The following is a 14,413-nucleotide window of genomic DNA, read 5'->3' as shown; positions in this document are numbered from 1 at the left end:
AGAATATTCAGGTGGATTTTTGTTTCACTGTTCACCATTTCAACATTTTAATTTTTTTTTACTTCTTTCATTTTCACACAGGCACAGACAGAGCACCCAGGGGACTCTGCGCACTCTCACAGATGGACATCCCTTGAGCTGGTGAAAGGAACTTACAGCACTGATGATTCTTCCAGTGATATTGCGGAGATTCGCCTGGACAAGGCCGTGCCGCTCAAGGTACATGAATACATTGTTTGCAAAGGCTACTTTGTACTTGTGCAGGCAACGACCACGCAGCGTAACTGAGGCAGTGCCGCGCGGAGTTTGCCTTTATACTAGCGCACAATCCACACGCGTTGTTATGAAAATGTGTTGCAGTTTTACTCCAAGTCGGAGGGTGTCGCGGTGGCCGGTATGGCCAGGACACCACAGGAGTTTCCTCAGCATTTTATAGCCAATTCGAGTCACCATGTTTTCTTTGCGGAACAAAGAACAAAGCGACAACAATTTAGACCGTGCCTGTTCGAACAAAGGGACCTAGATGACTAGATGATACATTTAATTGTATGAAAAAGGCAACGGCGTAGGTGGTATGTACGTGTGTAGGCATTTGTTATGTTCATTGTGTAGATCAGGGCTCACCTAACTTTTTGAAACTGAGAGCTGCTACTTGGATGCTGATCGATGTGGAGGGCTATCAGTTTGATACACACTTCTGAAATAACACATTTTCTCAACTTAATGTTAATAATGCTATTATTTTATGTTAATAATGATATTGATTTATGTGAATACACTGATCGTGTTAATGGTTTCTCACAATACTTAGGTAAATATGAATTCCCGGTATTTCTTTAAAGCTCTGCCAGTGTCTGCATTTTGAAATAATCACTTTTACAACATTCTTAGAGAATCACGGTCCCATCACTGGGGAACTATTTTTAAAACAGGCCAGCAGGGTATTCATGTGGTCCTTGGGGGCTACCTGGTGCCCGCGGCCACCATGTTGGTGACCCCTGATGTAGGTGTTCACTCAGCTGAGCTCTCGTGAATTTTGGTGACATCTCACGTGATGGTTTGCACTCCATGCTTTGTTTAACTTTTGGGGCATTCCATTGTGAAACTGAGATGTATTCTCATGTAGGAAGGGGTGAAGTATGCTGTGCGATTGCGCAACTACGGCAGCCGCACTGCAAACGGGGATGGCGGCATGACCACGGTGCAGTGCTCAGACGGCGTGTCCTTCACCTTCAGCACTTGTAGCTTGAGCAGCAATGGCACCAACCAGACGCGAGGACAGATTCCTCAGATTCTCTATTACAGGTAAACCCAAGGCTACCTTTTTGAAAGGACATCTCATTTCCACTATATTTTTATTTATTTTTTTACCTTGGGGTTTGTTTCCTGACTTAATTAAGGAGCGAGTATGATGGTGATCTTCAATCCCAGCTGCTAAGCAAAGCCAATGAAGAGGACAAAAACTGCAGCCGGGCGCTGTCTGTGGTCAGTGCTGTGGTCAGAGCAGCCAAGGACTTGCTTCATAGGGCTTTTGCTGTTGATGGTAATTACGCTGGTTAATCAGACACCTCATTTGCAAACACAACTTCGAGGCACTAGAATAGATTTTTTTCCCCTAATCTAATTTGCTCAGCCTCTTCTCTGCTTCATCAATATCCATTTTGTCTTTAGTGGATGACATCCCTGAGCTGTTGAGCTCCTCCAGCCTCTTTTCCATGCTGCTTCCCCTTATCCTGGCCTACATCGGCCCTGTGGCTGCATCTGTACCAAAGGTATGCTTACAAGCACCTTAACTAGCATTCCATTGTCCCCCTTTATTTGCTTGGTGTTGAAATAGCTCCTTGTCCTCACCCAGGCTGCCGTCGAGGTCTTCGGGCTCGTCCAAGAGCTGCTTCCCGCCGTCTCGGCCCTCAACCAAAAGTACGCCCCGCCCACGTTTAACCCTAACCAATCCACTGACAGTACAACTGGCAACCAGCTGGAGCAAGGACTGTCGGCGTGCACAACCTCCAATCACTACTCCGTAATAGAAAGTGACCACCCTTACAAACAGGCTGGGGTCACGCAATACAAGGTACAATATTCTTGAAAGTGAAAGCCAATGAATGTTTTTTTGTTACATTCCATTAAACTGAAGAATCTCTAAAATCTGACTTGGAGTTCCTATTTTTGAACTGCCGGTAGTAAAAGATCTATTCACAAACAGGATTGCTATCACCAGACTTCCTTTTTTTCTTTACGTTTGACTGGAAATTTGGGGAAAAAGGCCAATAAGATCACACCACTGTCAGGTCCTGGAAGATCTGAAAAGTGTTGAATTTTCACAACTACATTGCAGTGGCAAACTCTGCTCTGGTGTGGAAATGCTTGAATGGGCAAGCCCCTCAGATTTGATCTGATTTGATAAAACCTTTAAATGTCAGTGGAGTTGTAACTAGGAGGGCAGTTGCAGGGAATTGTAAAATACCCTACGGAAAAAACTCCTTTGGCCAGACATCTTTCACAGTCAGGGGAGTTAAGATATGGAATGAGCTATCCTCTGATGTGAAAGCAACACAAAATTATAAACTCTTTAAATTAGTTAAATTGGCAAAATGGTTGATCGAACATCAGGCCTGCACTGATAGGTAGTGTGGATGTGGATGTGGAGGGGGGAGGGATTGGTTTGGCGGCGTCGCGCATTTGTGTTCCACTGTTTTAAAAAGTGTGTTTACTAATGTAGATATGTCTTAAAAGTTGTTTGTGTTTTTTCCTTTTCTTTCTCTGATTGTTTGCGTAAAAGCCCTTCTAGGGACGGGCATTGGAAATTAGCATTAGCTACAAATGCTGTGATGCTGTGCGTTGGAGATTGTTTTTCATTCAACTACGTTGTGGCATTTGTCCCTATTCAAATAAACATGAAATGAAGTGAAAATGAATTTGATGTTGCATCTTGTAGGTTGCCAAGTGGCATATTTTATAATTCCCTGCAGTCTTAAATTGAGCATTTACCACAGATTTGCATCAAGTCTCTTCCATATTTAACCGCAGTGTTATCTCACCCGTCTTCAGGTCTCGTTTCCCGAATGTGTGCGTTGGACGAGTATCGAGTTCGACCCGCAGTGCGGGACCGCTCAGCCGGAGGACGTCCTGCGACTGCTCATCCCCAGCCGCACCCTGCACCTGTCCTGCCTGGGCGGCAAACCTCTAGTCCATGACACCATCAACACCTGGACCGAGCTCAGGAAGTTTTCAGGCTCAACGGGTTGGCCGACCACAGTGCTCGTGCTGCCAGGTGAGAAGATAAAGTCCTTCCATTTCTTCTATGTTTTTTGCTTTCTTAATTGACTAAGAATATTAATATTGTATTAAACTTGCTGTCCAGGAAATGAAGTCCTGTTTTCACTGGAAACTGCCTCAGATTATGTGAAGGATGAGAAGGCATCCTTCTATGGCTTTAAGTGTGTTGCGGTGGGATATGAATTCAACCCAGGTCCTGATGAGGTAATGTCTGCTTCATAAGTTTTCTGCATAATAGTCTTTATTATCTCAAAATAAAATTTGAATTCACAGTACCTATCTGACAAAATCCTTTTGGTCATTTCAGGGCATCATCCAGCTGGAGAAAGAGTTGGCGTACTTGGGTAGTGTGTGTGCTGCAGCTCTGATGAAGAAAGACCTGGCGCTCCCGATAGGTATGGGGGGAAAATGTTGGGCAACTTACGACTGTAATGTATTATATATTGCTAGTTACTGCCATTTGAATAGCGGTTACTTACTAATTAATTAGTACCTCTGACTTTCACCTAAACAACTGCAGAAACACACATTTAACCTACAACTATGGCCAAAAAAATAATAATCTCAACATGTTACATGTGATAATATTAATAGGCCTACTTTCCATTGAACTTTTGTTTTTTTTAACAAAATCAAGCATTATTTCATTTCATATTTCATCAGCCTTCTTTTAAATACTATATTCTCTCCAAATAATCCTAATTCTGACCCTACATGCAGTAAATGGGGAGGGGGAAACAAAAAAAACCCAAACCAGCAAACATATTTTCGAACCGTGTTTTAATGGTCGTAAAAAGTGTCCAATACTAGTTTTACTTTAACCCATTAAGGACGGGAGCGGAGCGCATAGCCGCGTTTGTACCACTAGAGCCGGGAGTGCTGTTGCGTCTTTCTATCTTTAAATCCGGGAGAGCGTATATGTCATTTTCTTTTTTTAATCTCGGGCTCTTAGCCAATTTAATGCATCAGAATATACACGTGACGGTGTCACGAAACCGCGGAGGAGTTCCTGTAATTTTTTCGAGTGGATGCCGTCAATCACGGGAGCTCTGAAATAAGTAATGGCATTGATAGGGAGGACGCGCTTGTGGACTTTGAACCAGTGGAAAGTGATATAGGGCTAAGATACATGTTTGTAGACAATGATGATATCGACGTTTTTGTAACAGAATAGAGGATGGTAATTTCCACAAAATTTTTTATTTTTTTATTAAAAACTCTTGTAGTGACACTTTTTTTTTTAAAATCTTTGATTGAAACAGTAAATAATAATAAACTCTGGCTGTGTTAAAGCCACATGTCTAAGCTCTCAAATTCTTTTGGAATTATGTTTCTATCTACTACAGGGGCTGAGATATCAATTATTTTGTAGGTGTTAAATTTCTAGGAGAACCTCTGGTTTAAGAGTGTGATTCTATAGTCGCCCTTAGGTTTTAGGGAGATGTTGACCCAAGTGCTTTAGGCTTTAATGGGTTAATAGAATCACTTTTGTAATGCATAACTTCTATAACTAACATCATTTGTTCTGTTTTTCCCTTCCATTGTTCTGATCTTCCTTAACATTGCGCTTTTGCTATTTAGGCAATGAACTAGAGGAGGACCTAGAGATCCTGGAGGAGGCCTCTCTCCAGGTAAGTTACTTGTTAAGTTTTTTTACTCTCCTATTTTCATTCTGCATTTATTGATCCCTTTGCCCCCTGTTTAGGTGTGTAAAGCCCATGCAGGGATCCTGGGGAAGGGTCTGGCACTCTCCCACCCCCCGATCATCCTCGAGGCCCTGGAGGGGAACCTGCCCTTGCACCTCCAAACCAACGAGCACTCCTTCCTTGAGGACTTCATCACGTGTGTGCAGAACTCAAGCGGAGGACGTCTAGCGAGGTATAAAGCAATGTTATTGCCTTTTGTTTCTATTTTCCACTACATAGGACGTACATCGCTGTACTTGATATTGAACAAAACCAAATACTGCAAGGTATTACTGTATTTCTGCCTGGTCAACTGGGGTTCCAAATGTGTTATTAGTTATTATATTAGTTAGTCGCCTCTTTTTAGAAGTACACCTTCATTTATATCCTTAAAAGTAACTACAAGATAACCTTATCTCCTCTGGAGTTACTTTTTGTTTTCTCATTCTGTCCACTGTGTTCAGTGTGGCAGTTTTGATTTTGAAGTGCAAAACCAAGAGTACAACCCAGCCAAGTTGCTGTTTAAAAGCAGGATTAGATGACCCCGCAGTGAGACATCCAACTCGTGGTTTTTACAAGCAGTAACCCGATGTTTTGATTACACCTTGCCGTCCGTTCCTTTTTAAGGTGGCTGCAACCAGACTCCTACGCCGACCCCCAGAAGACATCTCTGATCCTAAACAAAGATGACATACGCTGCGGGTGGCCAGCTACTATCGTTGTGCAGACCAAAGATCAATACGGAGATGTGGTGCATGTTCCCAACATGAAGGTTGGGAACATTGTTGACTCACATTTCAAGAAAACTGAACTCGTAGTGATTTAGCATTTGACTAAAATTCTCCATCCTTTTCATAACCAGGTGGAGGTGAAGGCCGTGCCTGTTTCTCAAAAGAAGACGTTGCAGCCCGAAAATGTGAAAAAACTGCAGCGACTAACCGGAAGCCCCTCCCCAGCGTCTTCAGGCCCCGACCTCACCTTTGGAGGTCTGCCAACACCCAAGTTGGAGGCCACATACGAGCCCATGATTGTAAAAGAAGCTCGTTATATCGCCATCACCATGATGAAGGTCAGCCCCATGCACGGACTGGAACACCTTTCCTCTAGCTCACCTAATGTGATAACCTATTTTACTTTGTCATATATATTTGTAGGCATATGAAAGCTACTCTTTTGAGGAGCTACGCTTTGCTTCTCCCACTCCAAAGAGGTACGTGACGTGACATCACGAGAGTTGCGTTCAAGTACTGTGGAACCTTCCAAGTTAATCTCATTTCAAAACAATTGTTCCCATTAGAAGTAACGTCAGCTTTACCTGTACAGACATTGTTTTAAGTAACATCTTAACGTTGTCCAGTTAGCCGCTGTAAAATAAAACAGCATCGGTTGTTTGGTTTAGTTTATGAGTTATCAGACTGGTAAAATTGATTTGCGTATGTGATTCTGACTTTCACCTAAACAACTGCAGAAACACACATTTGATTATATTGCTCATCATACAGAGCAGCCAGAAGCTTTCCTGTCCTGTTTCCTGTATCCGGAACCATGGTCATCATCACATTTTCCTTTTCAGGCCCAGTGAGAACATGCTGATACGTGCCAACACTGACGGAACCTACAGTGCCAACTGGACCCCGGGAGCAATCGGCCTCTACACAATCCACGTCACCATTGATGGAATTGAAATAGGTGTGTGGTCATGCCTTATGCAGGACTTAAAACAGCTTGGTTTCATAATGGTACCCCACTGGAGAAATGTGCTGAAATTAAATTGAAACAAAATACCTGGCTTCTACAGATGCGGGTTTGGAGGTAGAAGTCAAAGACCCTCCCAAAGGCATGATACCGCCTGGGACGCAGATGGTCAAACCCAAGGCGGAGCCTCAGCCAAGCAAGGTTAGCTGTTTTAAATTAACGTACTCGTAAACACATACATGCTTGCAATCACTCTACGGAAAGCCCGAGTGATATTCTTGCCTCAAATACCTGCTGATAAACCCTTTACACAGTTTGTAAAACATTTTAGTACAGAATGTCTCAACAAGTTGCATCTCTGGTGGAGGTATTCCGTGACACTTGTCAAGATATCAGGTGATGGGGAAAAAAACGTTGCTGTGACTTCTGAACAACAGGAATGTATGGGAATGTAATGTACAGGAATTATCATGAATCCACAGAAAATGTGTGGGAATGTGTTTCTTTTCTGAGTATTGTACTATTCACTGAGAATCAATCTCAATCAATCTTCTATTAATCTGCTCCTTTGCTTTCATGTCTACTCATCACAACACAAAATCTTCTGTATTTATCTTCCATTAAAACTACATACCTGTATATTTTCTGTACATCAAATTACCAGTTTATTCTTATAAATTGCCATACATTTTCAACTTTTACCAACTTTCAATATTTCCAAAAGTCCCCCAGCCAAACCTCCTATGACATTTTCTGGAATGTTCCCAGAAATTTACTGGAAATGTCCCATTCCTTTGCGAACCTTGTAAGACAAATGTCAAAGCTGCACCTTAGGGGGGTCATTTCCCCATTTCCTCCATTTTATGTCATCGTTATCCTATATGTATAATTACTTCAAGTGTGATACTATCCCTACGGACACAAGACAGATTGCCCACTGCATTGAGGCATTGGCTGGATTGTTTTAAGAAGAGCTTTTAAGCACAATTTTTTTTTTAATTGCAAGGAATGCATCAAGGTGGTGTTGGACCTGTCGGCAATTATCGTGTGACGGGGTCCTTCTTTTGGAAAATGGGGAAACAAGCAACAATGGGCATTAGGCACCCTCTCTTTTCTCTGTGTATTCGCCTCTGTAAGTGTGTTTGTTATAATGAAATAATGAAAGAAAGCAGGACTGAAGCAGACCTCATCCAACTGATGTTTGTCCTTCTTCAGTGCATGTGTCCTTGCTTTCTTTCCTTCTTGCTCCGCTTCAGTGACTGTCCTTCTTCTTTCCTGGGTTGTCGTCTTCTTTTGCTGCTGTGGCTCACACACAGTCTCCCCTCTCCTTCTCTCAGGTCCGCAAATTTGCGTCCAAGGATAGCGCAGGCCTCCGTGTGCGCAGTCACCCCTCCCTGCAGAGCGAACAAATAGGCATAGTGCATGTCAATGGCACCATCACTTTCATTGACGAGGTAATTGAGCCCGAAAAAGATGACTAATTGTATTGCTTTGATTGTAAGCCGATAAAGACACAAATGTATACAAATGCAGTGGTACCTCAGAATCAAACGTCGTACAGTTTGGAAGTCAGACACATTTTTGTGAAATCCTGTGTTTGCTTTTACACCTCTGATACGGCCTGTGAAGTTGCCACATTTGCAGTTTGAGTTCCACACCGGTCAGCTCTGTAGATGAGCACAAAAAAGTTCTGAGCTTTGAGGTTTGAATCTTGACTCCGGCCTTGCTGTTTGGAATTAGCATCTGTTTTCTCCAGCTATTCTGGCTTCCTCACACATTCTAAACACATGCTTCTTAGTTTGATTGAAGACTCTTAACTCATTCACTGCCAGACATTTTCAGACGCTCTTTTACCCTAATAATTGAAAAAAATATAAATAAATTGCTGGGATTGAATGGCTTGACTGTGAAAAGACAAATAAATACGTCCTTGGCAGTGAATGGGTTAATTGTCCAGTGTAAATGGATGTTTGTTTTAGTATGTGCCCTCTTATTGGTTAGACCAGTCCAGGGTGGTACCTCACCTCTTGCTCAAAGTCAACTGGTATAGGTTCCAGCTCACCTGCGAGTTTATTGAAAACAAGTGCTATAGAAAGTGGATGGCTGTCAACCCATCCTGCAGTACCTTTTACACAGGGGACAGCGAGCTGGGAAAAAGCCAGAAAGGGGCTATTAACTCAAAGCAATATCAGACTCCGATGTGGGTGACGATAATGTAAATGATACACAAAGTAGTTTACACGATTCCAATAAATGACAGTCAATATATTATTGTAAATCAAATGTTTCCCTTAAGTTCTCCTTTAGGACAGAATTTGAAAGTCGGCAACCACTGGGATGAGTGAGCAGAGTTGAGATGGTGGGCTCCACTGCTAAAATTGGCCCCTAGCACAAGCTGTTAGCTCGCTAACTGCGGTTATTCTTGTTATTGTAAATGTATACTGTTGTTAGCGTATTAGTTGTTAACTTACCTTTACACTTGTATGGCCGTCAGGAATATTAAAATGTTACTTGAAAAATTACCTGTACAGTTAATGAAGATGACAGTTTCAGTTAGGGTTGGAAAAATTGGGATTTTGGTCAATCTTTGAGGTTCCTCTGTACAGTACATGTATCATCATAGATCTTCTCCAATCAGTCATTGTGAATCTTCTTTTGCTTCTAAATGTTGTGGTGATTGCCTCTTGCCCAAAATATTTACACTTTTCTTTTAAATATTTCTGCTTCCAAAGCATTCTGAGGCTGCTTGAATGCATAGCAATAAATCACAGCTCACACGCTACATTCAAAAACATGTTTTGATCAGTATACAATGTACAGTATATAGACTATTCTTAAAAAGTTTAGGGATATTTAGCTTTATTCTGAAATTTTAGGTTGAACCTAAAATGCGCTTTTACTGGTGAATTTGTAAATGCACCTGTCCAACTGCACAACTTAATATTCTCTAACAATTAGCTATACAGCAAAATTCACAGCCGGTATTTGATCCATAAAAACTTCCAAAGCCGTCCTCTTCTATGCCTTTCTGTTGTCACTGGAAGGCATAGAAAACAGTCTCTCTGTATTTGAATTGACACCTGCTGACGACACTTTGTGACATTCTGAGCTCAATGGCCGCTTCCCTCTGAGAGTATCCTGTTTGAAGCCGCACAATGCCGAGGTACTGTTGATAAATTGCTAGGTGTTTGGAGTCAAAATGTGAGCATCATTACGACGAGGTACTGTTTAAATACTCATTCTAATTGAACCAGAAATTTTATTAGATCAAACACTTTTTGAATTTTGCCATTCAGCTTCTTGTCAGAGGACAGTGAGGTGTGCAAGACGTACTTAAAAAATGAAACAGTTGAACTTCTTGGATGTGCATTCAAAAGAAGGTTCAACTCAAAAAGCTGAACATCCCTCCATTTCCGAGACATTCTTGCAGCCTCTGAGTTGTTTTTGCGTGTTTTTCGTGCACCTCCTGTTTCCATAGTAACGGGACGACATGGTTGTGCTTTGCTCTGTTGCTTGTTTCCCCTGAAACCCCTCCCCCTACTCTAGATCCACAATGATGATGGCGTGTGGCTCAAGCTCAATGACGAAACCGTAAAGAAGTACGTACCCAGCATGAACGGGTACACCGAGGCCTGGTGCCTCTCTTTTAACCAACATCTGGGCAGGAGCCTTCTGGTCCCCGCCGACGTAAGTAAGGAGGAGGCAGTCTGACAAAGGATGTTCATTTGGGGAGAAGCTCAACTCCCCTTTTTGTTACGTTTCCAAACTGCTTTTCGAGGTTCATGTTTTGGCACCCAAAGCATGTTTAATTGGACCAAATACAGGGAGGCGAGCTTGCATGTATCTTTTTGAATAAGAATTTCTACTGAGGGCACAGCAAAGGAAAAGTGTGCATGTAGCTAAGAGATGCTTAGAGGTGCTTAAGGTTTTACCAAAATGTACCATGTTTCCTCATATAGTGACCCAGGAGGTTTATTTACTTGCAGTGAATATGTAAAAGGTCTGTCAGGCATTCATTAGGGGGCAGGGCTTTTATTTTGTGATTGCATTTTTATAAGTCTGAACATGATTTAATGTTATTTTTATAGCTTTTTCCACAGATAAATGATATTTATACTGCTAATATATAGCAAAAATATGACTTAGTCACTCAACTGTCAGGAGTGTCAAATGCCGATTAGGGTTAAGTTGTATATTAGGACAGAGGTCTTTTCTTCCCCCAAAAATGAACAGTACATCAGTAAAAAAATATTACCACATATCATATGAATAATAATAAACATGGCTACAATCGCTCTGCTCTCGAGAGTACCAGGCGTGTATTCGCCTTCGGGGGAACGTATTTATTAAAGGGGAGGCCTTTTCTTTTTGTTTTGTATCACACAAATACAGGTGCCTCTCAATAAGATTATTGCAGAAAAGTTCACTTATTTTAGTAGTTAAATTCAAATAGTGACTTATACATTACATATATTATTATAAACACGGGAAAATGTGTTTAGAGGGTCAATTGCAAGCTAATTTCTATATTAAACATGTTAAATAATGCGCGCTGACCACTATTTGAGGAAATATGGTTCATGTTGAAATGGAAGCAGCTCTTATAAGTGCTCATGCACTCCCATAGCACACTTTTAAGTGCACTGACTAACATGGAGATTGGAGAATAAGATACAACTTTAATCCTGTGGTAAATTAGCTGAGTGGGCTCTTTCTTCATTCCCTTACAGTCTATTAACACTGATGCATTACAGCATGCCGCAATGAAGGGTTTTTTTTCCTCTTGCTTTTTTCTGTTCCATGCCATGACCAGTAACACAAGTCACTGTGAATGTGATGTGCCTCCGTTTTTTGAGCACCATGGGAAAGGAAACATGAGATCCATATGGTTATGAAGCCTTTGAGTGGGATAGTTGCACCTCCACAGTTCCACCTTTGCATCGGGTCGCGTTAGGCGGCTCCAAGGCTTTCAGTGCAAGGTCTCTGTCTGAACAGCATGACGCACCGTATCATCCAAGTGGGGGAATTTTTTTGGAAGTGATTTCCATTCTTCCTTTGTAAAATTCTGCTGTCCCTACTGATCCTCGCAAAGAGCCAAACCGTTCTTCTTCCAAAAAAATATTTCATCGCCACTTCCCTCGTTCCTCCATCCTGTTTTTCTCTCCTTTCTCTGCCGTGTGTCTTGACTGTCTCACGATCTGTTGCTCAGAATGTCTTTAACGCTAGCCATGGAGTCAGGGATATCTGCTTTTTGTCGTGGACTCCCTTAACTATATTCCCACCACAGGTGAGTTGTATTAAGAAGAGGGTTGAATAGCTTGCCTCTGCCACCCCCCGACACACCCCGAAAGCGTCTCTTTTTTTTTTTTCTCACACTGTCTCTATAGTGGAAGGACGTGGAACCAAAGTTGCATGGATGTCTGTTTTCTTATTGTATCTTTTTTGTCAGTCGAAAGTGATCATAATGTCTCCACGCTGTCCTGAAGTGATTTCGTTTCTTTTTAATTGCATGGAATGGAAGACTTCTATACCAGTCGGTTGCATGTTTGACAGCTAGTCATGTTTATGTGTCCTAGCATGCCCCCTTGTCAGCCTTTATGAAAATGACATACAGTAAGCGTGTCAGTCCTTCAAGTTGGTTCGGTACAAGTGATACATTGAATGATGTCATTCCTATGCACTTATTATCTGTAATTTCATTTGAAATTGTTTTGAAACACCTGGACAAAATTATTGAGACACACTTCTTAGTGATTTAATCAAGAGGCTTTATAGATCCCTCTGAATCTCTGCGCAACGTGGTAATATGGACTTTCCATCGATCATTATTGGGGAAAATAACTGACAAATTGTTAGTTTTAATAGCATAATTTCAATAAGATGGAAACATTTCTCTGAGTGTTATGAACTCCTGTTTTGATGTCAGTGCCATACAGAAAAGAATAGAGGAGGCCACTGTTCCATAGTTTGTCCTTACACATCAATCTTGTTGAGCGTTAAACAACTACTCCGCCACTGGTTGCAGCCAATTTGTGCACTCCAGTATGAGTTATTTACTCCAAGACAAGAGTACCGGTAATAAAAATGTGTTCCACACGATTGATGATCACGTCATCACCAATACCAAGAGACTTTGGCCAATTCGGTTTCTAACTTTATAGAATGGACAACACTCGAGTTAGTATCTTTTAGAAAGACTTCATAGAGTAGCAGAAGCTGCTGTACAAAGTAGGGAAATATTCCCACATTTTCTTCTAGGTGTCCCAATACTTTTGTCCATATTGTTTCAGATTTTGTAAGTGTAAATACTTTTAAGTTTTTGAAACATGTTTTTTTGCTGTTGAAATCTTATTTCCTCACATAATGGCCTTTATTTACTGAACTTGTAGCGTATCAATGCATTTTCTAATAAATACAATGTTGTATTTTTTTTTACATTTTGACTAATTAAAATAAACATTTTAAAGTAAAATAAAAATAGCACACCAGTGACCGTTGGGAGTTTTAGAAGTAATGGAGATGGATGGATGTCTATGATAAAAATGACTGTTACTTTTTTATCAATATATATTATATATTATTATATTATGATTTTCTTCTAATAATCTAATAATGGATTAAATCACCCCTCAAGATGCATTACTTCCTCTGTAAGTGGCATATTCTCCCGCTTCTGACACACCCACCATGCGTAACCTCAAAATTTGTGCGCAACCACCAAAGAGGCGTGATTCTGTGAAGTCTGAGGGTGCCCCTTATTTTCGAATCGTGGAGTTTTTCTGAGATGTGGGAATTCCACAGATTCATTTGGAAAATAGGTCCCACTTTAAATGTGGAATTAATTTGTGCAGTGGATCCGGATGTTCTGCTGATCTTCACCAGTGACGTTTGCACGGCTCACCTACTGGATACTTTGAAGGAGTGTGTGCATTTGCAATTATTTTTTTAATAAATCCAATAAAAGCAATTTAATCAAAATACCGTGCTCATAACTGAATGCTTCAGAGACGGAGTCAATGGAGAGTTGACCAGTTTGCCAAGCAACGCGATGCCCACATGGCGCATCAAATACAAAAAAAATGTAACCGCGTCGCATTATTACGACTACCTTATTGTTTGTGATTCGCGCTTGAAGTCCAAGCCACATTAGCATGCAAAAAGCGTGTATGGACTATTGTGCCACCATCATACCCCCACCACCCACCTGCTCCGTCAGAACGAATCAGCCCTGACGGTACTCACCCACCGTCAATGGCTGTGAAACGACTCAAAACGTGCAATTTGATCTTTTACCTTCAAGAGGCCTTAGTACAGCCTCCGGAGCGTTTTAGATAAAGGATGCTTAAGTCTCTGGGAGAATACACCCACCCATTTCAAGGTCGCTCCACCAAGAGTGCGTACGCTACATGAAGGTGCGTAATTGACACGCTTACGTCGACAGGAGAATCTGCGCAGCCCAAAAAGTGAACAGCAGCGCGCCTTTTCTGACTTAAGCACACGGGAGAATAAATGCTGCTACCACCAACTTCAGCTTTCTAGATACCACATTGATTATGCAGGTGGGGTGTTTTGTCGTAAAGATGGGCACCATGACACATAGTGGGTAGGGTAATTACAACCTACTGAGTGGAAAAAAACAAGCGTATTTATTCAAGTGGCGAAGACACCTGATGTATTAGAGCAGAGGCCATTGTTTGAGGGAATATGGTATATAGGTCTACGGCGAAATGTTCTGGGAATAATAAAACTAGCGT

The 14,413-nt window shown here is 41.5% G+C and overlaps 1 protein-coding gene across 18 annotated transcripts in view; it reads left to right on the top strand.

The window, feature by feature from the left end:
• Positions 1 to 14,413, top strand: part of mycbp2 (MYC binding protein 2) — a 74,903-nt gene that overhangs the window by 34,639 nt on the left and 25,851 nt on the right. For 12 of the 18 annotated variants that reach the window (XM_086050754.1, XM_086050736.1, XM_086050745.1 and 9 more), the window contains 18 exons: positions 82 to 219; positions 1,127 to 1,305; positions 1,401 to 1,543; positions 1,672 to 1,772; positions 1,856 to 2,074; positions 3,052 to 3,274; positions 3,365 to 3,483; positions 3,587 to 3,674; positions 4,861 to 4,910; positions 4,985 to 5,157; positions 5,592 to 5,736; positions 5,827 to 6,033; positions 6,119 to 6,174; positions 6,538 to 6,653; positions 6,763 to 6,860; positions 7,997 to 8,113; positions 10,206 to 10,346; positions 11,869 to 11,946. In XM_086050754.1, the coding sequence (XP_085906880.1) occupies positions 82 to 219; positions 1,127 to 1,305; positions 1,401 to 1,543; positions 1,672 to 1,772; positions 1,856 to 2,074; positions 3,052 to 3,274; positions 3,365 to 3,483; positions 3,587 to 3,674; positions 4,861 to 4,910; positions 4,985 to 5,157; positions 5,592 to 5,736; positions 5,827 to 6,033; positions 6,119 to 6,174; positions 6,538 to 6,653; positions 6,763 to 6,860; positions 7,997 to 8,113; positions 10,206 to 10,346; positions 11,869 to 11,946 (2,391 nt within the window). The remainder of the gene's footprint in view (positions 1 to 81; positions 220 to 1,126; positions 1,306 to 1,400; positions 1,544 to 1,671; positions 1,773 to 1,855; positions 2,075 to 3,051; positions 3,275 to 3,364; positions 3,484 to 3,586; positions 3,675 to 4,860; positions 4,911 to 4,984; positions 5,158 to 5,591; positions 5,737 to 5,826; positions 6,034 to 6,118; positions 6,175 to 6,537; positions 6,654 to 6,762; positions 6,861 to 7,996; positions 8,114 to 10,205; positions 10,347 to 11,868; positions 11,947 to 14,413) is intronic. The other 6 variants (XM_086050749.1, XM_086050748.1, XM_086050739.1 and 3 more) reach the window with 2 other exon arrangements.

This window comes from Filicampus tigris, chromosome 14 (genome assembly GCF_054856515.1).
Source record: "Filicampus tigris isolate MCC_2025a chromosome 14, RoL_Ftig_1.0, whole genome shotgun sequence".
In the NCBI taxonomy this organism is placed as follows: Eukaryota; Metazoa; Chordata; class Actinopteri; order Syngnathiformes; family Syngnathidae; genus Filicampus; species Filicampus tigris.
Note: the sequence above shows the minus strand (reverse complement) of the source record. Positions and strands in the feature narration are given on the sequence as shown.